Consider the following 24290-nt stretch of genomic DNA (forward strand, 5'->3'; position numbering starts at 1 on the left):
CTTCTGAGTAGCAGCTGTGAGATGCTTGGAAGACGCACACCTAGTAAACATCTAGTCTAGAGGAAGAGGAGCTTTACTACTAAGAATTTGCAACACATTTTCACTTTCAGTTTCATACATTGTAAGTAGGGGGGTTGGGGCAGCATGAGGTTAACCAAGTATAAGATTAGATAAGGGCAGTGGAGAACAGTGACACACAAGAAGTAAGAAATGTCTCTATCTCCAGCAGAACTGCTTATCACTGTTGTTCATAGTTTGATAGAACATATATATTTGAGTAACATTTATAAAATTCATATGAAAGTTCAATTATGAAATATTAATACATTTTTTTTAAAGCTGGAGTCGGAGTCAGTACATTTTTACCGACTCCGACCAAAACTAACTCCGACTCCACGACTCCGACTCCACAGCCCTGCTTCTGATGCAGCAGATCCAACAGCAGCAAAGACAAATGAAAATCTTGGCAGAGCAGATCCGTGGCAGGACGACCGCCACATCCTCAGATCCAGGTGATGACACATACGTCAGGAAGACGGTAAGAAGAGCTTTACAAAATATGACCCCGGGTGATGATGTTGAGGCGTTCCTGACTGTCTTTGAGAGGGTGGCAGAGCGGGAAAAATTGTCTCCGGAGCAGTAGGCGGAGGTGCTGGCGCCATATTTGACAGGTGAGCCGCAGAAGGCATATTATGACTTGGCCTTGCAGGATGCGAAAGAGTACGCTAAGTTGAAAACTGAGATTCTGGCATGCTTAGGAGTGACTCTGACTGTCAGGGCGCATCGGGTGCACCACTGGGCCTTTTGCAGTGACAAACCTCCCCAGTCCCAGATGTTCGACCTCCTACACCTGGTCCAAAAGTGGTTGCAACCTGAATCTTCTTCCCCAGCACAGATGGTGGAGAAGGTCATTATAGACAGGTTTATACACTCTCTTCAGAAGTCGGTGAAATCCTGGGTTGCCCAGGGAGATCCCCGTAATGCCGATGACTTGGTGGGGTTGGTAGAAAGATACCAGGTGGTTGAGAGTCCATTGGGAAAACAAGGGGTCGTAGCCTCTCAATACTGGGGTTCTCAAAAGGCAGCGGACACCCAAAAGAAGGGAGCTAGCGCCACAACAGGGGGGCGTCATAGAGTTCAGGAGGGGTCTGAGTTGTTGCCCAAGGTCCCACCCGATAATATAGTGTGTTGGAGATGTCATACCCCTGGCCATACTGCCGCCCGGTGTCCCATAAACTCTGAGTCAATGAACTGCAACATGGGCCGATGTTGCTCTTATTTTGCCTACCCCTCCTGCAGTGTGGTTTCTCAACATGGCAAGGGCCCTCAGGCATGCTCAGTGTCAGTAAACGGGGCACAAGTCTCTGGACTATTGGACTCAGGAAGTTTGGTGACCCTGATAAGGGCCACACTCCCTCATTGACTGATTCCTGGGAAGGTGGTGGGTGTCCGGTGTATCCATGGGGACGCTAAGAACTATCCTGTGGCCCCGGTGGATGTAAACACGGACTGTGGCACCACATCTCATGAAGTGGCGGTCGTTAAGGACCTATTTCATCCCATAATAATTGGACGTGACTTTGCATTATTCTAGGAAATGTGGGGGAAAGCGGGGACACACGTGGCTCTGCTCCGTACACCTCATACACACACACGGCTCCGCTCTGCACGCCTCGTGCACACGCAGTTTCGCTCCGTACACGCGCGGCTCGGCTCCGTACGCCTCTTACACGCGCGGCTCGGCTCCGTACGCCTCTTACACGCGTGGCTCGGCTCCGTACGCCTCTTACACGCGCGGCTTGGCTCCGTACGCCTCGTACACGCGCGGCTCCGCTCCGCACGCCTCGTACTCGCGCGACTCCGCTCCGCACGCCTAGTACACGCGCGGCTCCGCACGCCTCGTACACGCGCGGCTCGGCTCCGTACGCCTTGTACACGCGCGCTCGGCTCCGTACGCCTCGTACACACGCGGCTCCGCTCCGTACGCCTCGTACACACGCGGCTCCGCTCCGTACGCCTCGTACACACGCGGCTCCGCTCCGTACGCCTCGTACACACGCGGCTCCGCTCCGTACACCTCGTACACACGCGGCTCCGCTCCGTACACTTCGTACACGCGCGGCTCCGCTCCGTACACTTCGTACACGTGCGGCTCCGCTCCGTACACCTCGTACACACGGCTCCGCTCCGTACACCTCGTACACACGCGGCTCCGCTCCGTACGCCTCGTACACACGCGGCTCCGCTCCGTACGCCTCGTACACACGCGGCTCCGCTCCGTATGCCTCGTACACACGCGGCTCCGCTCCGTACGCCTCGTACACACACGGCTCCGCTCCGTACACCTCGTACACACGGCTCTGCTCCGTACACCTCGTACACACGCGGCTCCGCTCCGTACACCTCGTACACACGCGGCTCCGCTCCGTACGCCTCGTACACACGCGGCTCCGCTCCGTACGCCTCGTACACACGCGGCTCCGCTCCGTACGCCTCGTACACACGCGGCTCCACTCCGTACGCCTCGTACACACGCGGCTCCGCTCCGTACGCCTCGTACACACGCGGCTCCGCTCCGTACGCCTCGTACACACGCGGCTCCGCTCCGTACACCTCGTACACACGCAGGTTCGCTCCGTTCACCTCGTACACACGCGGCTCCACTCCGTACACCTCGTACACACGCGGCTCCGCTCCGTACACCTCGTACACACGCGGCTCCGCTCCGTACGCCTCGTACACACACGGCTCCGCTCCGTACGCCTCGTACACACGCGGCTCTGCTCCGTACACCTCGTACACACACGGCTCTGCTCCGTACACCTCGTACACGCGCGGCTCCGCTCCGTACACCTCGTACACACACGGCTCTGCTACATCCACACTGTAAACCCCTCCTGACCCCACACATAAACTTCAGCTCATCCAGCACCATGACAACCACCACAGCAGAGTCCTGCATCCACTGAGGCCCCTGATCATGTGACCCCTGACTCCTCCCCTCCTGTGACCTCATCACAGCTCCTGTGCGCACAAAGCAGCCATATATGTGGTGGCGGCTCTGCAGGTGGAGGTATGTAAAGATCCCCCATTACTGGAGCATTAATACTAGATATATATTACACAGGGGATATCGCAGCCGATTCCCTCTAGAATAATCCTGGAATCGCAGCATTAGATGATTATTTCTCAGCGGTTTCTATGGCAGAGCTCCCAGCGTCCCGTACTCTATGGGACTGTCCCGTCCCGTCTCCGCTGTTCTCCGGCTCATACTCCCCTCTCGGACATCTTCGTAGCTCCTCCCTGTGAAACGCATAAATTACAATTATAATATTCACTTCACTTTACGGGAATCTGTAAATGCCGTGATTGATATTTTTTCTCTATTAAACTTATAAGAAATGTATTAAAAGCGTAACGCTGTGGCCGTGTTCACATGTAGATTAAGTGCGGCATTTTCTTTAATGCTCTTCTCTGCACGTTTTCTGCATGTTTTCTGCAGCACACGACGCAGTAACAATCTTCTCTGATTATTGGTGTTTGCTGCGCTTCTTTTATGCGTTTTCCTGCTTATTTGATGCAATCTCGGTGCAGATGTGAAGACGCGTTTTTAACGCTTTTTTCTTAGTACAGAAAAGCTTTGATTCTGCACTTAAAAATGCAACAGTGTTTTTTTCTTCATTCGTTTTTTTTTTTTTTTTCAGAAGAAGCCTATAGAGAAAAAATGCACCAAAACTGCATATTTCAGCAGCGTCTTCAGGCCACACACGGTGGAGATTTCATGGAATCACATTCCGGAGCGTGTGTCCGTGTGATCCACGTGTAGACATGTCCGTTTTTGGCCATCAGCACGGATCACACAGCTCCATTCAAGTCAAAGGATCCATATAAACACATACCGCACACGAATGCCATCCATGTGACACATACCGGCAGTTGGGAATTAGTGTACAGTTAGCGCTGTTCCCAAGCCCCAGGTGCTGAACGTTGCCCTCATCATTGTTCCCTGCTGGCGCTGCGATCAACACCAGCAGGAACAATGATGAGCGTAGTAGTCTGCTCCCGGTTTCTCCTCCTGTTAAAATAAAATAAAAAAATCCATATTCTCACCTAAGTGTCCCCCCGCTGTAATCCATGCGACCGATCACACCGAGGAACTGAAGAGAATGACTGCAGCGAGTGGGCCCCGGAGCTGCGCTGAGCTCATGAGCGGTTTCCTGTCACTTGCTGAGGGCAGCTCTGGGGCCCGCTCGCTGTTGGAGTGATCGGTCCCATGGATTACAGCTACTACTCTCATCATTGTCCCTGCTGGTGCTGATTACAGCGCCAGCAGGAAACAATGATGAGGAATAGCGCTAACTGTACACTGATTCCCAAGCGCCAATATGTGTGCTCCTGATGCGGCACACGGGCAGCACATGGTTGCCACACGTGTGCCACACACGGACGCGGATATCTCCGGTACTGGTTTTTCCTGTACCGGAAATATCCAGACGTGTGAAACCGGCCTAACTGTCCAAGCAAAGTGGATGTGATTTCATGATAATTGTGCCCCCTTGTGATAAATAAGGGGGAAAAGGCCAAAAAAATTAGAGAAGATTGTTATTCTGTAGTTTGGTGCGAATCTTGCAGAAAGCCAAAAACACAGTATTTCTGCACTGTGTGAACACGGCCTTACAGAAAAGCCGGATGTCGTATAGTGAAGCTACAAAAAAATGAGAAAGTTCTGCCGGCTCGGACTGTGAATGAAGGAACAAAAAAATAATCTACAGGTCCCAACAAGAGATGAGCAGGACGCACAGATGACGGTGCACTGCCCTGGGTGATCAAAAGTCGCGCTGGGGACTAATTGGTGGGAAAACTATCACCTTTAATAATCCTCCAACAGTTCTGGCATGAAAAATACAGAAAAGTGCCCCTTTATGGATTTGAAAGAAAGTCTGTTTAGAAACTTTAGCTTAATAGTATCAGCTCTAATCAAATGGTTAGATAGTGATTTACCCTGAAGATTCACAAATTGTGGGGTGTTTTTTGTGCAGGAATCATGTATTGCTCCCATAGTACAGTGCCCCTTTCTTGGTTCTCACACACAGTATAATGTTCCCCCAGTACCTCCATCCCCAATTTTATTTTTTTGGGGTGTTTTTCATGCAATGTAGGGAAACCTGCATGAAAATGTTAAAAAATATCCCATCATATCGAGAGAAAGAAAAATACATATGGAGAATTTGGCATTAAATATCTCTTGTCTCCATGCTTTTTCAAACAAACTTTTATAAAAGCCTCAAACTTCTGAGTATGAATCAAACATGAGATCTAACGTGATAGAAAATTACAGTCCGGGGAAGACGGGAAACATATAAACGGCCAGTGGTGATGTAGTCAGTGACCGACTCTGGCTAAATATGTTTCTAGAGACATAGTAGAAGATGAAGATGTCGTCCTCATCATAAAGTAATTATTTTTAATTTAGCTTTATGGAAGATGAGTCTATGAGAAACGTATTCAGATGCAAACTCCAAGGAAGAAACTGCTTGTTGTCTGTGGCCTAAAATATATAGGTTTTATTAGTAGATGTAAAGAAGAAAACTAAATACTGTAAAATAATAAATCTCCTCATATGTTTCCCTTATTATCTCCAGTAATTGTATTATTACACTGGATTTTTATGATGTTACATCGGCTCATCTTCTCATTCAGGTCCCTACAATATCGGATCCTCTCAGTGAAGATCGTCTATATAAGAGAATTTTTCTGATTTACTCATCAAGGATGAATATGGACAGAGACAAGATGGCTGAGAAAATATTACACCTCACCCTAGAGATCCTCTTCCGGCTTACTGGAGAGGTGAGAGATTCTGATGACGTCACATTACATCATTCTTATCTATGGGAATAACAGATGGACAGAACTGGAGAGGTGAGGACTCTGGAAATGTCTGGAGTGAGTTTTATTAATGTCTCTCTCCATAACCAGGATTACACAGTAGTGAAGAAGACCTCTAGAGAGCGCCGTCAGGACCCTGTGTCTGAATTATGGGGAAGACCCCTGAGCCCATTCACAGGGCCTCCACCACAGCCCCTGATACATGAGGACATCAATGACCAGAAGATCCTAGAACTCACCTACAAGATGATTGAGCTGCTGACTGGAGAGGTGACACTGCTAGGAATACTGGGATATTATACAGTAACGCTATGAAGGGATCAGGGGATGACGGTATCATTGTATGTGTCAGGTTCCTATAAGGTGTCAGGATGTCGCTGTCTATTTCTCCATGGAGGAGTGGGAGTATTTAGAAGGACACAAAGATCTGTACAAGGGCGTCATGATGGAGGCTCCCCAGCCCCTCACATCACCAGGTAATAGACAGGACTGAATACACACGGCCTTTGTTATCTGTATGTAAAGAATGAATTCAGTCCCTGTATGTGTTTCCTCCAGATCTATCCAGTAAGAGGACAACACCAGAGAGATGTCCCCGTCCTCTTCTTCCACAGGACTGTAAACAAGAAGATCCCAATGTTCCTCAGGATCATCAGGTAGATGGAGAGAAGGGGTCATGAGATCTCCCCTATGATGTGTAGACGGCTGTGAAGGTCTTGTGCTCAGTCTTGTTTTATCCACCAGTATTATATGGTTTATACTTGTGTAATGAGAACGGTGGAGATGGCAGGATTAGAGCTGATCATAGATGGGACTTCTCCATCTGTCTGTGACTTTTACAATATTTGTTTCAGGGTGAAGATCTGACCCATATTAATACTACAGAGACCTATGTGAGGGGTGATGAGCGGTGTAAAGAGGAGATTCCTACATATGACTACCCAGGTGAGTAGTGACCACTAAATGCAGAGAAGTCACAGATTCTTCTCAGTCAGCGGCTGTGGCTGCTTTATCGGTGACGTAGTCCGGACGTATCACAATCGTGTCATCACCATTTTACCGCTAGACCACAACATTCTCCTCCACCCAAAACAAAACTGTTCAAATGACTTAGGGCAAGTGTGGGCAATACATTTTCCCGAGGGGCCACATTAGAGATCGTGACTGTTGTGAAGGGCTGAACCAATAGGTTGAAATTAATTCTGCTCAATATTAATATCAATATATTAATGATAATATTAATATAATTAATAATTAATTGCATCAATTAATTGCATTAATATTGAGCAGAATTAAGTATGCTGACCTCTAACTATATACTACTTAAACCTGAATACAGCCCCTTCTATATATCGTATGAGCCCCCACACAGCCTCCCCATATACAGCATGAGCCCCCACACAGCCTGCTCATATGCAGTATGAGCCCCACACAGCCACCCCATATTCAGCATGAGCCCCGCACAGCCTGCTCATATTTTGTATGAGCCCCACACAGCCTGCTCATATGCAGCATGAGTTCCACACAGCCTCCCCATATACAGCATAAGCACCCACCCAGACTCCCCATATACAGCATGAGCCCCACACAGCCTTCTCATATGCAGCATTAGCCCCACACAGCCTCTCCATATGCAGTATGAGCCCCCACACAGCCTCCCCATATACAGCATGAGTCCCCACACAGCCTCCTCATATACAGCATGAGCCCCCACACAGGCTCCCCATATACAGCATGAGCCCCCACACAGCCTCCCCATATACAGCATGAGCCCCCACACAGCCTTCCCATATACAGCATGAGCCCCCACACAGCCTCCCCATATTCAGCATGAGCCCCACACAGCCTGCTCATATGCAGTATCAGCTCCACACAGCCTCTCCATATGCAGCATGAGCCCCACACAGCCTGCCCCATGCACAGCCAGAGAGCCCCATAGCCTGCCCCATGCACAGCCAGAGAGCAGAGAGCCCCATATCCTGCCCCATGGACAGCCAGAGAGCCCCATAGTCTGCCCAATGCACAGCCAGAGAGCCTCATAGCCTGCCCCATGCACAGGCAGAGAGCCCCATAGTCTGCCCCATGCACAGCCAGAGAGCAGAGAGCCTCATGGCCTGCCCCATGCTCGGCATGAGAGCTCCATGGCCTGCCCCATGCTCGGCATGAGAGCCCCATGGCCTGCCCCATGCTCGGCATGAGAGCCCCATGCTTGGCATGAGAGCTCCATGGCCTGCCCCATGCTCAACATGAGAGCCCATGCTCACCTCGCTTCACCCGACGCTCTGCCTCTGTTGCTCTCTCCGCTGCTTCACACGCTGATTTGTGGAGGAAGGGGCCAAAGGCCCCTCCTCCACCAATGTAGTCGGCGCGGATGGAGAGTTTGGAGACAGCAGACGGCCGGCGAGCAGGCGGTGGGGAAGGTTGTGGTGCGTCCGTAGGCCACTGTTTTCCAGCCCCTCGGCCATTTCAGTCCGCGGGCTGGATTCGAACAGCCAGAGGGCGGGATGTGCGTCCACTTTGCCCAGGTTTGGCTTAGGGCAGTGAAAGCCCTTTTCTAGAGAACTTGCAACCTGGGAGGTCCACTGACCCCCTGGGATTAGAAGACGCTGACCATTACCTACTCAGATCTGTAAACTACAAAGCCAAATGACAGCGAATGTAGAATGTGCTGACAAGTGAGAAAATCACTTGAAGAAATATAAACATTTTAGATTCCCAAGAGCCACCGAGCCCCATACTCCAATTACCCCAGAGAGGTTTCACCACTAGTTACACACTACTTACTGATGGAGACTGTTGAGTTTGATCATTTCAGTAGATGTGTTATTGTCTATACTCACAGTTTTTGACTACAGTAGTTAGTGCCCAAAATACTCTGATTTAACCCCTTCCTGCAGCCAGTTTTCTGATCCTAATCAGGCCTATTTTTCAAATCTGACGTGTGTCACTTTATGTGGTGATATCTTTGGAATTCTTCACAAAGGATAATAGGAAACAAATGGACCTTACAAATTATTTTCCAACTTCTCTTGAATCCGGCAGTACCCTATATATAGTTGTACACTACTGTCTGGGCACATGGCAGGATAAGAAGGGAAGGAGCGCCATTAAGCTGTGTGAATGCAGATCTTGCTGGAATAGTTTGCAAATACAATGTATTGGGGGCACTGTTCATGGTCACCTGGCAGCTCAAAAGATGGCTACCATGAACAGGCTTGGCGCTATCTACTCCGTTTTCCAAATCCCAGGGATTGTCTTGCTCATCACCCTTTAACATCTTCATGACCTTGGATGTATGGATACGTCCAGGCGATTTTGTGTGCCCAGGAGCTATGCACACACGATCGCTGCCGTCTGTCAGCTGAACTGATAGCTGACACCCAACACTCAGGGCACCGCTCCCGGCACTTTAACCCCCGAATTATATATATACTTAATATATGTACCCGTAAATATTGTTATGAAAAAAACAAATTAAACCACATACACTATATATATATATATATATATATATATATATATATATATGTATATATATATATATATAGTACAGACCAAAAGTTTGGACACACCTTCTCATTTAAAGATTTTTCGGTATTTTCATGACTATGAAAATTGTACATTCACACTGAAGGCATCAGAACTATGAATTAACACATGTGGAATTATATACTTAACAAAAAAAAGTGTGAAACAACTGAAAATATGTCTTATATTCTAGGTTCTTCAAAGTAGCCACCTTTTGCTTTGATGACTGCTTTGTACACTCTTGGCATTCTCTTGATGAGCTTCAAGAGGTAGTCACTGGAAATGTTTTTCACTTAACATGTGTGCCCTGTCAGGTTTAATAAGTGGTATTTCTTGCCTTATAAATGGGGTTGGGACCATCAGTTGTGTTGTGCAGAAGTCTGGTGGATACACAGCTGATAGTCCTACTGAATAGACTGTTAGAATTTGTATTACGGCAAGAAAAAAGCTGTGAAGTAAAGAAAAACGAGTGGCCATCGTTACTTTAAGAAATGAAGGTCAGTCAGTCTGAAAAATTGGGCAAACTTTGAAAGTGTCCCCAAGTGCAGTTGCAAAACCACCAAGTGCTAAAATAAACTGGCTGATATGAGGACCGCCCCAGGAAAGGAAGACCAAGAGTCAACTCTGCTTCTGAGGATAAGTTTATCCGAGTCACCAGCCTCAGAAATCGCAGGTTAACAGCAGCTCAGAATAGAGACCAGGTCAATGCCACACAGAGTTCTAGCAGCAGACACATCTCTAAAACCACTGTTAAGGGGAGACTTTGTGCAGCAGGCCTTCATGGTAAAATAGTTGCTAGGAAACCACTGCCAAGAACAGGCTACAAGCAGAAGAGACTGCTTGTTTGGGCTAAAGAACACAAGGAATGGACATTAGACCAGTGGAAATCTGTGCTTTGGTCTGATGAGTCCATATTTGAGATCTTTGGTTCCAACCACCGTGTTTTTGTGCGACGCAGAAAAGGTGAACGGATGGACTCTACATGCCTGGTTCCCACCGTGAAGCATGGAGGAGGAGGTGTGATGGTGTGGGGGCACTTTGCTGTTGAAGGCATACTGAACAAGCATGGCTACCACAGCATCTTGCAGCGGCATGCTATTCCATCCGGTTTGCATTTAGTTGGACCATCATTTATCTTTCAACAGGACAATGACCCCAAACACACCTCCAGGCTGTGTAAGGGCTACTTGACCAAGAAGGAGAGTAATGGGGTGCTACGCCAAATTACCTGGCCTCCACAGTCAGCAGACCTGAACCCAATTGAGATGGTTTGGGGTGAGCTGGACCTCAGAGTGAAGGCAAAAGGGCCAACAAGTGCTAAGCATCTCTGGGAACTCCTTCAAGATTGTTGGAAGACCATTTCCGGTGACTACCTCTTGAAGCTCATCAAAAGAATGCCAAGAGTGTGCAAAGCAGTCATCAAAGCAAAAGGTGGCTACTTTGAAGAACCTAGAATATAACCATATTTTCAGTTGTTTCACACTTTTTTGTTAAGTATATAGTTCCACGTATGTTATTTCATAGTTTTGATGCTGTCGGGGTCGTAGCGACATTCCACTCGTCCTCCAGTCACTCCAAATTATGGCTATGAGCATGGGTCAACCATTCAAAGAATGAGTCAGACAACAAGCTGGTTCAAACTCAGAGCATGCTCAGAGGCTACTGGCAAGCCACGATCTCAGCAATGTTCTGCCTTTATTTCCGCATGCACAAACCTAAATACACTACGTAATGGGGAGGGGAAAGGGAGTGTTCGGGGCGGGGTAAGCCATAAATGGAGTGTTCGGGGCGGGGTAAACCATAAATGTCTAGTATCCGGCCACTCCTGATTGGTCCACGTCTCCTTAACTCAGTCTCTGGGCAGACAACAGTCAGTTGATGTTTTGGTTTCATTTCTCTGAAACAGGTGCTTGGCTGATACCAGCGCCATCTTAGCATAAATTTCGATCTAAGTAACAAGTAGCAAGGAAAGCTTATTGTTATAAGACACAAAATGGTGGTTAGTACATAAGCAAAGCGTATAAAAGTATAAAAGTGGAAAAATATATATTCTTTCTTACCCTGACAATGCCTTCAGTGTGAATGTACAATTTTCATAGTCATAAAAATACAGAAAAATCTTTAAATGAGAAGGTGTGTCCAAACTTTTGGTCTGTACTGTAGGTATATGTGGTTTACGTTGTTTTTTCATAACAATATTTATGGGTACATATATATATATATATATATATATATATATGTACCCATAAATATACACCGTGCATTGTGAAAGTATTTGGCCCCCTTGAACTTTTCTACCTTTTGCCACGTTTCTGGCTTCAAACATAAAGATATAAAATTCTATTTTTTTTCGGAAGAATCATCAACAAGTGGGACACAGTCGTGAAGTGGAACGAAATTTATTGGATATTTTAAGCTTTTTTAACAAATTAAAAACTGAAAAGTGGGGAGTGCAATATTATTCGGCCCCCTTGAGTTAATACTTTGTAACGCCACCTTTTGCTGAGATTACAGCTGCAAGTCGCTTGGGGTATGTCTCTATCAGTTTTGCACATCGAGAGGCTGAACTTCTTGCCCATTCTTCCTTGCAAATCAGCTCGAGCTCAGTGAGGTTGGATGGAGAGCGTTTGCGAACAGCAGTTTTCAGCTCTTTCCACAGATTCTCGATTGGATTCAGGTCTGGACTTTGACTTGGCCATGCTAACACCTGTGTACATTTATTTTTGAACCATTCCATTGTAGATTTTGCTTTATGTTTGGGATTATTGTCTTATTGGAAGATAAATCTCCGTCCCAGTCTCAGGTCTTTTGCAGACTCCAACAGGTTTTCTTCCAGAATGGTCCTGTATTTGGCTCCGTCAATCTTCTCATCAATTTTAACCATCTTTCCTGTCCCTGCTGAAGAAAAACAGGCCCAAACCATGATGCTGCCACCACCATGTTTGACAGTGGGGATGGTGTTTTGAGGGTGATGAGCTGTGTTGCTTTTACGCCAAACATATCGTTTTGCATTGTGACCAAAAAGTTCGATTTTGGTTTCATCTGACCAGAGCACCTTATTCCACATGTTTGGTGTGTCTCCCAGGTGGCTTGTGGCAAACTTAAAACGAGAATTTTTATGGATATCTTTGAGAAATGGCTTTCTTCTTGCCACTCTTCCATAAAGGCCATATTTGTGCAGTGTACGACTGATTGTTATCCTATGGACAGACTCCCCCACCTCAGCTATAGATCTCTGCAGTTCATCCAGAGTGATCATGGGCCTTTTGGCTGCATCTCTGATCAGTCTTCTCCTTGTTCGAGATGAAAGTTTAGAGGGACGGCCGGGTCTTGGTAGATTTGCAGTGGTCTGATACTCCTTCCATTTCAATATGATCGCTTGCACAGTGCTCCTTGAGATGTTTAAAACTTGGGAAATCTTTTTGTATCCAAATCCGGCTTTAAACTTCGCCACAACAGTATCTCGGACCTGCCTGGTGTGTTCCTTGGTCTTCGTGATGCTCTCTGCACTTGAAACAGAACCCTGAGACTATCACAGAGCAGGTGCATTGGAGTGCTCTGTCCCTCCCGAGTCTCACCGTATGGCTAAGCTGTACTGTACAGCCACATATGGGGTATTTCTACATTAAGCAGAAATTGTGGGATTAATATTGGTGCTATTTTTACCCATTTTCCAGTGTGAAAATGTAATATCAGCTAAAACAAAATTTTGGTGGTAAAAATGTAATTGTTTTTCTTCACTGCCCAACGTAGGCACCCCTATATAGGGGTGCAGTGATCATATTAACAACTGCACCCCTAGATGAATTCATTGAGTGGCGTCATTTGTAACATGGGGTCTCTTATGGGGGGGTTCTGTTGTTCTGGCACCGCAGGGGTTCTGCCAATGTGCCCTCAAACCAGTCCAGCAAAATCTGAACTCCAATATGGCGCTTCTTCCCTTCTGAGCCACGGCCCCATTATCAGAATTCGGTCAGTATTCAGTCAGTATTTTTCTCAGGAGCGGGATCCAAAACCAGGTGAGGAACAATCATAGAAAAGGTATAATAGAAACAAGTCACCAATTCTGCATTTATCACCCACTCCTGGTTTGGCTCTCACTCTTGAGAAAAAATACTGGCCGAATACTGACCAAATACTGATAGTGGGGCCATGGCCTTACACTGTGTCTCAAAAGTAGTTTTCGACCACATATGGGGTATAATCGTACTCAGAATAAATTGCACAACAATTTTCTCCTGTTACCCTTTTTGAAAATAAAAATTGGGGTCTAAAATTTAAAATAATGCAACGTTATAAACTTATGTGAAGCACCTGGGGGTTCAAGGTGCTCCCCACATATTTAGATACATTTCTTGAGGGGTCTAGTTTCCAAAATGGGGTCACTTGTGGGGGTTTCCACTGTTTAGGCACATCAGGTGCTCTCCAAACGCGACATAGCGTCCACTAATCCAGCAAATTTTGCATTCAAAAAGTCAAATGGCACTCCTTCCCTTCCAAGCCCTGCCGTGCGCCCAAACGGGAGTTTTCGTCCACATATTGGGCATCGGTTTACTCAGAAGAAATTGTACAACAAATTGCATGCCTAAAAAAAACATTTTTGTGGGAAAAATTGGATTTTTTTTTATTTTTACGGCTCAAGATTATAAACTTCTCTGTGAAGCACCTGTGGGTTGAAGGTGCTCACCACACATCTGATAAATTCCTTGAGGGGGTCTAGTTTCCAACATGGGGTCACTTGTGGTGGTTTTCCTCCATTTAGGCACATCAGGGGCTCTCCAAACGCAATATTACACCCGAGGATCATTCCCATCAAAGTCTGCGTTCCAAAAGTCACTCTTCCTTTCTAAGCCCTGCCGTGTGCCCAAACGGTAGTTTTCATTCACACATGGGGTGTCTGCATACTCAGAAGAAATTGCACAACAAATTGTATGGTTAAATTTGTACTGTTACCCTTGTGAAAATGCAAAATTTGGGGCTAAAAAACATTTTTGTGGGGAAAAATTTGATTTTTCTGTGAAGTCCTTGGGGATCCAAGGTTCTTACCATACTTCTAGATAAATTCCCCTGAGGGTCTAGGTTCCAGAATGGTGTCACTTGAGGGGGTTTCCACTGTTTAGGCACTTTAGGGGCTCTCTAAACACAACATGGCATCCGCTAATTATTCCAACAAATTTTACATTCAAAAAGTCAAATAGCGCTCCTTCCCTTCCAAGCCCAAACAGTGATTCTCCCCCACAAATGGGGTATGGGCAGTGTGAGGACACAGCTTCTAATCTTAATTAGCAAGACGACTAGATTTGTTAGGCCAGAAGAACTACACTATTGTATGTGTGTTGACTTTTGAAGAAATTTGTTTTTCTTTCTTCGGGTGCCACAAGAAACATAGACTTTTGTCATAAGTCTGAATGTTGACTTCTCTTGATCTGTGAACAATGAATATTTGCTAAATATGTTGATTAACCTTTGTGTGGACCCTGTGGCTTGTTGACTTACAGAGCAGAAAAGTATAAGATATGGAAATTGATTAAATGCTCAAACAATGAGACATGAGCCCTGCACCTTCCCCCCTGACCTGTGAATGATGACCTGAGCCACAGATGTATAAATAAAAAGGGATTTCTATGGTACTGCAGGAAGTATCAGAGAGACACTTCAGGGCAGCAGCTTGGTAGCATGGCTCCATCCAGAGGGACACAGATTTATATTCTTCAGGAATCCAGCCTAAGGGAACACTGCCCTGGCTGTAAGGATACAGATCTGCTCCATTGACCATCACTGACCCTATGGAGATGTTTGAGGTAACCAGGTTTGTGACCATCCGGTCACCTGGTCCCGTGGATATGTTCTGAGACGCCAGGTTGGGACCATCCGATCACCTGGTCCCATGGAGACATTTGGGGAAGGCCAGGATTGTGACCCTCCGGTCACCTGGTCCAATGGATATGTTTGGGCTAGCCAGGTTGGGACCATCTGGTCACCTGGAACCCATGGATACACCCGGATAAACCCAGATTGGGACCATCCGATCACCTGGATCCATGTATATGTTTAGAGAAAGCCAGGGTGGGATCTTCAGGTCTCCTTGCAACGTACCTCAATGGACTGTCAGCTTCCTAAACTTGCTGCTACCTCCTCTCTGTGGGTGCCCGCCAAAATCGGGGGCCACTGGTTGAGGTAGTTGTCTCTGGAAGTCCCAAAGTGGCAGTTGCTCTATTCCCAGTGAGCCAGCGAAAGGGTGAGACTGCGTAATTTTGCACCATCTTGTGTGTTTGCTGGGACTGTTCAATAAAGTATTGCCACACAGTTTAACCTTCACCCTGTGTGGTTTGAGTAGTATTATGCCCACGGAAGACCCAGTGTCTCCACAGGCGTGCTCAGGAGGAAATGCACAACAAATTTTGGGGTCCATTTTCTCCTGATATCTTTGTGAAAATAAAAATAATGGGTCTAAATTTTAATTTTTGTGGAAAAAAAGGTAAATGTTCATTTTTTCCTTCCACATTCCTTTAATTCCTGTGAAGCACCTGAAGGTTTACTAAACTTCTTGAATGTGGTTTTGAGCACCTTGAGGGGTGCAGTTTTTAGAATGGTGTCACTATTAGGTATTTTCTGTCATATAGACCCCTAAAGTCACTTCAAATGTGATGTGGTCACTAAAAAAAATGTTTTTGTAAACTTTGTTGGAAAAATGAGAAATCGCTGGTCAACTTTTAATCCTTATAACTTCCTAACAAAAAAAAATTCAAAAATTGTGCTGATGTAATGTAGACATACGGAAAATTTTGTTTACAACTGTGATTTAAGGGCATAAAAATTAAGTTTGAAAATTGCTAAATTTTCAAAATTTACACCAAATTTTCATTTTTTTTTAACAAATAAACGCAAGTCATATTGAAGAAATTTTACCACTATCATGAAGTATAATATGTTACGGAAAAAAATCTCAGAATCAGTGGGATCCATTGAAGCGTTCCAGAGATATTTACCAATGGAAAAAAGGGGTAAACAAGAGAGACACCCGCGCTAAATAGTGTGTCATTGTATCAAGTATGTCAGCAGCTAGTGACAACCAACATCCCTGGATTGATGAATACTTGAATTGCCAAACCAAAACTGGAAAATGCCAAAAAATACCCACTTCAGTGTACCATAAATGATGACCAATTAGAAACAAACCTAAAGTGTCCACAGCTAATATTTTACTAACAAAAAGTGATCCAGATACAGTATATGTTGTGGAGGATCCTGCAGTCTGATCCGTATTGGTCAATCTAGACTGTATAAATTACATCAATGCAGTTTAATAGCCATATAATAGCAATCTGTATATCAAAAAACAATACCTCACAGGTTGTGTTATATAATATATAATCAATCCAGTGACCGCACAAATGAACTAAAATTTATATACACATATACACCATACACACCATGTGTTTAGAACTTGTATGCAAGTTAGAAGTTAATTACCGTCCATTAACATTCCTGAATGACAGTCCACGAGAGACGAGCAGCAGGACCTATGTAAGAAGGTCCGCAATAACTCACTGTGTCAGCTTTTTATTGCCCGATGCTTGTATGCAAGTTAGAGGTTAATTACTGTCCATTAACATTTCTGACTGACAGTCAACGAGAGACGAGCAGCGGAACCTATGTAAGAAGGTCCGCAATAACTCACTGTGTCGGCGTTTTATTGCCCGATGCTTGTATGAAAGTTAGAAGTTAATTACTGTCCATTAACATTTCTGACTGACAGTCCATGAGAGACGAGCAGCGGGACCTATATGAGAAGGTCCGCAATAACTCACTGTGTCTGCGTTTTATTGTACGATGCTTGTATGCAAGTTAGAAGTTAATTACCATCCATTAACATTCCTGACTGACAGTCCACGAGAGACGAGCAGCGGGACCTATGTAAGAAGGTCCGCAATAACTCACTGTGTCAGCGTTTTATTGCCCGATGCTTGTATGCAAGTTAGAAGTTAATTACTGTTCATTAACATTTCTGACTGACAGTCAACGAGAGACGAGCAGCGGAACCTATGTAAGAAGGTCCGCAATAACTCACTGTGTCGGCGTTTTATTGCCCGATGCTTGTATGCAAGTTAGAAGTTAATTACTGTCCATTAACATTTCTGACTGACAGTCAACGAGAGACGAGCAGCGGAACCTATGTAAGAAGGTCCGCAATAACTCACTGTGTCGGCGTTTTATGGCCCGATGCTTGTATGCAAGTTAGAGGTTAATTACCGTCCATTAACATTTCTGACTGACAGTCAACGAGAGACGAGCAGCGGAACCTATGTAAGAAGGTCCGCAATAACTCACTGTGTCGGCGTTTTATTGCCCGATGCTTGTATGCAAGTTAGAAGTTAATTACTGTCCATTAACATTTCTGACTGACAGTCAACGAGAGACGAGCAGCAGAACCTATGTAAGAAGGTCCGCAATAACTCACTGTGTCGGCGTTTTATTGCCCGATGCTTGTATGCAAGTTAGAAGTTAATTACTGTCCATTAACATTTCTGACTGACAGTCAACGAGAGACGAGCAGCTGAACCTATGTAAGAAGGTCCGCAATAACTCAATAACTCACTGTGTCGGCGTTTTATGGCCCGATGCTTGTATGCAAGTTAGAGGTTAATTACCGTCCATTAACATTCCTGACTGACAGTCCATGAGAGATGAGCAGTGGGACCTATATGAGAAGGTCCGCAGTAACTCACTGTGTCAGCGTTTTATTGTCCGATGCTTGTATGCAAGTTAGAGGTTAATTACCGTCCATTAACATTTCTGACTGACAGTCCACGAGAGACGAGCTGCGGGACCTATGTAAGAAGGTCCGCAGTAACTCACTGTGTCGGCGTTTTATTGTCCGATGCTTGTATGCAAGTTAGAGGTTAATTACTGTCCATTAACATTCCTGACTGACAGTCCACAAGAGACGAGCAGCGGAACCTATGTAAGAAGGTCCGCAATAACTCACTGTGTCGGCGTTTTATTGTCCGATGCTTGTATGCAAGTTAGAGGTTAATTACTGTCCATTAACATTCCTGACTGACAGTCCACGAGAGACTGTTTTGATGTCCGATGCTGTCAGTGCTGATTACTTGGATGTGGAGGTGGCGGCATGAACACGCAAGGACCGGTGGCTTGCCTGCGGCTGAACTTGCCGTGTGTGAAGGAGCAGTGGCATTTTCCAGTTTTTATTTGCCAGTTCCACAGTTATTACCTCATAAAGTGATACTTGTCAGAATTGTAAAATTTGGACTAGTCATGAAGGTGAAAACAGGCTTTGGGGGGGTAAAGGGATTAACACATACACATGTATCTGGACTTACTCAGAGACCTCTAGGCTTGGGCCATGGTGTAAGGCCACGGCCCCACTATCAGTATTTGGTCAGTATTTTCTCAGGGGTGGGAGCCAAAACCAGGAGTGGGTGATAAATGCAGAATTGGTGACTTGTTTCTATTATACCTTTTCTCTGATTGTTCCTCACCTGGTTTTGGCTCCCACTCCTGAGAAAAAATACTGACCGAATACTTAACAAATACTTAACAAATACTGATAGTGGGGCTGTGGCCTTACCTGCAGTTCTGTAGAGTGAGACGGCAAGAAGAATAGTCAGGTAGCCGGGTCAGAACCAGCAGGGCCGAGAAAATACAAAATCAGAAGACACCAGTAGTCCGTAAACGGTCCGGGGTCACAACAGGAAACAAATACACCAGCCGGGAGCTGAGCACAGAGGACTGAACCAGAGGAGAACAAGGCTGTATCTGGCAGCTTCCGGCAATATGCTTCCAGCTTTAGTAGGGTGCGGTGCTTTCCAAATGGCTGAAGCAGGGAGCAGATGACTCCAGCTGGACAGCACACACACCCATACTGGCAGATGGTACTACTGGTCCCAGGCACCCTAATCTTAGTGGCTGGACAGGGCCTGGGCCACCCAGAAATTCTGGTTCCGACGTCTCCTCCATCACCAGCGCCGCCTGAAGAATGAATAAGGCGGCTTCTGGTGAGAGAAGCAGACGTCGCAGGAGCAGATCCCAGAGGAGATGGGACCCACCATTTGCAGAAGCCCTAATATAACAAAATGGCAGAAAACCAGAGCAGTAAAAATACCCATAAAGTGACTCAATTTTGAAAATTATAACCCCTAATGAATTAATCTATAGGAGTAGGGACTATTTTGACTTCACAGCCACTTTCCAGAAATTAGCACGCAGTGGATGTTAGAGAGTGAAAATTGTACATTTGCCATTTCATTTCCTAACACATAGTGCCCAGATTGTGCTCCGGGAGACACACACCATAAATTAAGTGGGTTCTTCTCACTATAGTAATGCCAAATACATGGATGCTAAATGTGGTTTGGGCACACTGCAAGGCTCAGAAGCGAGGGGGAGATCTGACTTTGGTAGAGCGGATATTGCTGGATTGGTTTATGAAAGCCATGTTGCTTTTCAAGAGCCTTTAAGCCACTAATAATGTGGAAACCTTTGTTTTTCCATAGACAGATGATGGATCTGAGTGGGGACTTGTTTTTTTGCGGGATGAATAGAAGTTTTTATTGGTATTATTTTTGCCTGCACAACATTGTTTGGTGGCTTTTTATTCCATATTTGGGAGGCAGAATGAACAATCAGTTGAACACCACGGTCTACTGCTTCATGCTATGAGGTTTTGTATTAGACTGTGAACTCTCAGCGTCTTGGTGAATAATTCAATTTTTTTTACATAACTTACCATTTTTATGGACAGTTTAAGTAGAAATGTTCAAAAATATAAAATTCAAGGATACTTTATTAAAAAATAATAATTTGCTTTCTTCTTGGCAGATGACTGTACCAGGAGATCAGAGGGACAGCTAACATCTTCAATTTTCAAATCAGATGATTTTGAGATCACACAGGATACAGTTGAAGTGAATGCCATTAAGCCAGATATACCATCATCCCTTCACAGCAAAGATCTGTCATCTGATCCTTTGAAACTGGTCCTGTCTTCTGATTCATTACCGACTACTAAGGAAAATCAAAGTCACAAAATATGCATTAAAAAACTAATTGCTTCTAAAGCAAAAAAGCCATTTTCACATTCAGAATATGGAAATCGTTTTCCCGTCGAAAAGTCTTTTCTTAAACATCAAAAAATTCACACAGCAAAGAATAGATTTTCTTGTTCCAAGTGTGGGAGATGTTTTAACCAGAAATCAGATCTTGTTAGTCACCAGAGAATTCACACAGGGGATAAGCCATTTTCATGTTCAGAATGTGGGAAATGTTTTGTGAAGAATATATCTCTTCTCAATCACCAGAGAGTCCACACAGGGGAGAAGCCTTTTTCATGTTTAGAATGTGGGAAATGTTTTAACCGGAAAGCACATCTTGATAGCCACCAGAGAACCCACACAGGGGAGAAGCCTTTTTCATGTTCAGAATGTGGGAAATGTTTTAAATGGAAAACAAATCTTGATAGCCACCAGAGAATCCACATAAGCGAGAAGCCATTTTCATGTTCAGAATGTGAGAAATCTTTTACAGAGAAAACTCATCTCCTCACACATCAGAGAACTCACACCGGGGAGAAGCCATTTTCATGTTCAGAATGTGGGAAATGTTTTGCAAAGAAATCAACTCTTAATACACATCACAGAACTCACACAGGGGAGAAGCCATTTTCATGTTCAGAATGTGGAAAATGTTTTACAGAGAAATCAAAGCTTATCAGACATCAGATAACTCACACAGGGAAGATGCCTTTTCCATGTTCAGAATGTAGAAAATGTTTTCTAGATAAATCAACTCTTTTTACACATCAAAGAACTCACACAGGGGAGAAGCCTTTTTCATGTTCAGAATGTGGGAAATGTTTTAACCAGAAATCAGATTTTGTTAAGCACCAGAGAATCCACACAGGGGAGAAGCCTTTTTCATGTTCAGAATGTGGGAAATGTTTTAGCCAGAAATCAGATTTTGTGAAGCACCAGAGAACCCACACAGGGGAGAAGCCTTTTTCATGTTCAGATTGTGGGAAAAGTTTTGTACAGAAATCACATCTTAATATACATCAGAGAACTCACACAGGGAAGAAGCCTTTTTCATGTTCAGAATGTGGGATATATTTTACACAGAAATCAACTCTTAAAACTCATCAGGAAAGTCACACAGGGGTGAAGCGTTTTTCATGTTCAGAATGTGAGAAATATTTTACACGGAAATCATCTCTTAAGAAACATCAGAGAAGTCACACAGGGGAGAAGCCTTTTTCATGTTCAAAATGTGGGAAATGTTTTGCAGATAAATCAACTCTTGTTATACATCAGAGACGTCACACAGGGGAAAAGCCTTTTTCATGTTCAGAATGTGGGAAATATTTTACACGGAAATCATCTCTTAAGAAACATCAGATAAGTCACACAGGGGAGAAGCCTTTTTCATGTTCAGAATGTGGGAAATGTTTTGTAGATAAATCATCTCTTATTAGTCACCAGAGAAGTCACACAGGGTAAAAGCCTTTTTTATTTCCTTAAATTATATTCTTATTGTTCAGAATGTAGGAAATATTTCATGCAAAAATCAAATTTTGTTCAGCACCAGACTGAGCAGTCACACAGGTGAGAAGCTTTTTTCCTGTTCTTAATGTGGTAAATGTTTTACTTGGAAATCAAGTCTTAATAAACTTCAAAGAAATCACACAGAGGAGAAGCCTTTTTCATGTTCAGAATGTTGAAAACGTTTTAACCGAAAACTGGATCTTCTTAAAGGGGTTGTTCACTACTAGGACAACCCTTTATTCATGTTTGGCCTTGATAAAATAAAAAAACTCATACTCAGGTCCCGTGCTGGTGCTGTTCCAGCAGTGTTGTGACTCACGTCATTTTACACGGAAATCAACTCTTAATACACATCAGAAAAGTCACACAGTGGTGAAACTTTTTCATGTTCAGAGTGTGGGAAATATATTACATTTAAATCATCTCTTAAGAAACATCAGCGAAGTCACACAGGGGAGAAGCCTTTTTCATGTTCAAAATGTGGGAAATGTTTTAACTAGAAAGTGCATCTTGATAGCCACGGGAGAACCCACACAGAGGAGAATGCAGCGACTACACCCTACTGGTCTCTGTACAGACTAGAAAGGCCATAGCTGCACAACTAAAAACACAAAACTAGGACCTAACCATTAAATAGGCATTTGAGGAGTTTCTCGTACCAGAGAGGAGGCTGCAACACACTGTCAATAAAGGGAAAGAAAAGTGTGAAGTAAGATATGAAAAACCCTTAGTGAGAAACACATTCATATAGGGTAAAGAAGGCAAGCTAATGAGAACCAAAAATAAAAGGAATAAGTAGAACTTCCCAGAAACCTAACAGTGGTAGAAAGAAAAGGTACTGGGAGGGAAAGCAAACAGACAAGGAGGATTGTTTCACCTTTCAAAATTCATCCTCACCCACAATTATTTGAATTTGATAGCAACATATATCTACAGGAGACTGGTACTGCAATGAGAAGTAAAATGGCTCCACAGTATGCAAATCTTTTCATGGCCAAGCTTGAAAGTGACTTCTTGTCCTCATGTCCCATCAGGCCTCTTGCCTACTACCATTACATTGACGATATTTTAATCATCTGGATGGAATCTGAGCAACAGCTTAAGATATTCCATGAATACTGTAAGGTTGCAGCCGAACAGGTCTTGGACGGGAGGTATGTGTCCCAGAGGTGCCAAGCCTTGGTGATGTAGGACTTGGAAAAGCGGGCTCCAGCACACATAGTGCTGAAAGGTATTTAATGTACTCAGATTAGAGGGCTGGGTTTTACGAGCAGCTGAAAGAGCTAGGTGGAAACAGCTGCTCACTTACCTTCAGTTTAGGTCTTGGAAGGCCTGATTTAAGACAGCTGCGCCTGTCTCAATCTGTCTGTGTGTGTTGTGCAAGGTGAGCAGGCTTGCATGTGCTGCTCAGATCTTGCTGAAGGCAGAGAAAGGCATCTGCATTTAAACGATTGAGGGCGTGCTGTATGGACTGGTTATTTTATGTTTTGTTCTGTTTGGAACCTGAAATAGGCTGAGATATTTTTGTTTCCTACCTGGTTTATAGACATTTAATAAACCACCAGTTTGTTTGAACCTGCGGACTGCATCCCTGTGTGAACCAGCACCTACCACAGAGTTGACCCCTCACAAATTGGTGCTAGAAGTGTGGGCATGAATCCCAAGGGTGCCAGTGTGACTGCTATAGGAAACTGTATACAGTACAGACCAAAAGTTTGGACACACCTTCTCATTTAAAGATTTTTCTGTATTTTCATGACTATGAAAATTATACATTCACATTGAAGGCATCAAAACTATGAATTAACACATGTGGAATTATATACTTAACAAAAAAAGTGTGAAACAACTGAAAATATGTCTTATATTCTAGGTTCTTCAAAGTAGCCACCTTTTGCTTTGATGACTGCTTTGCACACTCTTGGCATTCTCTTGATGAGCTTCAAGAGGTAGTCACTGGAAATGGTCTTCCAACAATCTTGAAGGAGTTCCCAGAGATGCTTAGCACTTGTTGGTCCTTTTGCCTTCACTCTGCGGTCCAGCTCACCCCAAACCATCTCGATTGGGTTCAGGTCATGTGACTGTGGAGGCCAGGTCATCTGGCGTAGCACCCCATCACTCTCCTTCTTGGTAAAATAGCCCTTCCACAGCCTGGAGGTGTGTTTGGGGTCATTGTCCTGTTGACAAATAAATGATGGTCCAACTAAACGCAAACCGGATGGAATAGCATGCCGCTGCAAGATGCTATGGTAGCCATGCTGGTTCAATATGCCTTCAATTTTGAATAAATCCCCAACAGTGTCACCAGCAAAG

At 44.7% G+C, this 24290-nt stretch overlaps 1 protein-coding gene across 1 annotated transcript; it reads left to right on the forward strand.

The window, feature by feature from the left end:
* The first annotated feature begins 3014 nt into the window (after nt 1-3014).
* Nucleotides 3015-22102, forward strand: LOC141182821 (uncharacterized). Its single transcript, XM_073660943.1, has 7 exons — nt 3015-3073; nt 5701-5850; nt 5980-6159; nt 6242-6365; nt 6448-6545; nt 6744-6834; nt 20260-22102. Exons 2-7 carry the CDS (start codon nt 5773-5775, stop codon nt 21930-21932), a joined length of 2244 nt encoding a protein of 747 aa, XP_073517044.1. The 5' UTR covers nt 3015-3073; nt 5701-5772; the 3' UTR covers nt 21933-22102.
* Nucleotides 22103-24290: the final 2188 nt, after the last annotated feature.

This window comes from Phyllobates terribilis, unplaced genomic scaffold, assembly GCF_046119375.1.
Source record: "Phyllobates terribilis strain yellow unplaced genomic scaffold, ASM4611937v1 Scaffold_36__1_contigs__length_13169755, whole genome shotgun sequence".
NCBI classification, from domain to species: Eukaryota; Metazoa; Chordata; class Amphibia; order Anura; family Dendrobatidae; genus Phyllobates; species Phyllobates terribilis.

Coding starts and splice junctions, on each gene's coding strand:
- LOC141182821 (XM_073660943.1), top strand. CDS start 5,773: ATGAATATGGACAGAGACAAGATGGCTGAGAAAATATTACACCTCACC. Junction 5,851..5,979: donor TCTTCCGGCTTACTGGAGAG/GTGAGAGATTCT, acceptor CTCCATAACCAG/GATTACACAGTAGTGAAGAA. Junction 6,546..6,743: donor ATGTTCCTCAGGATCATCAG/GTAGATGGAGAG, acceptor TATTTGTTTCAG/GGTGAAGATCTGACCCATAT.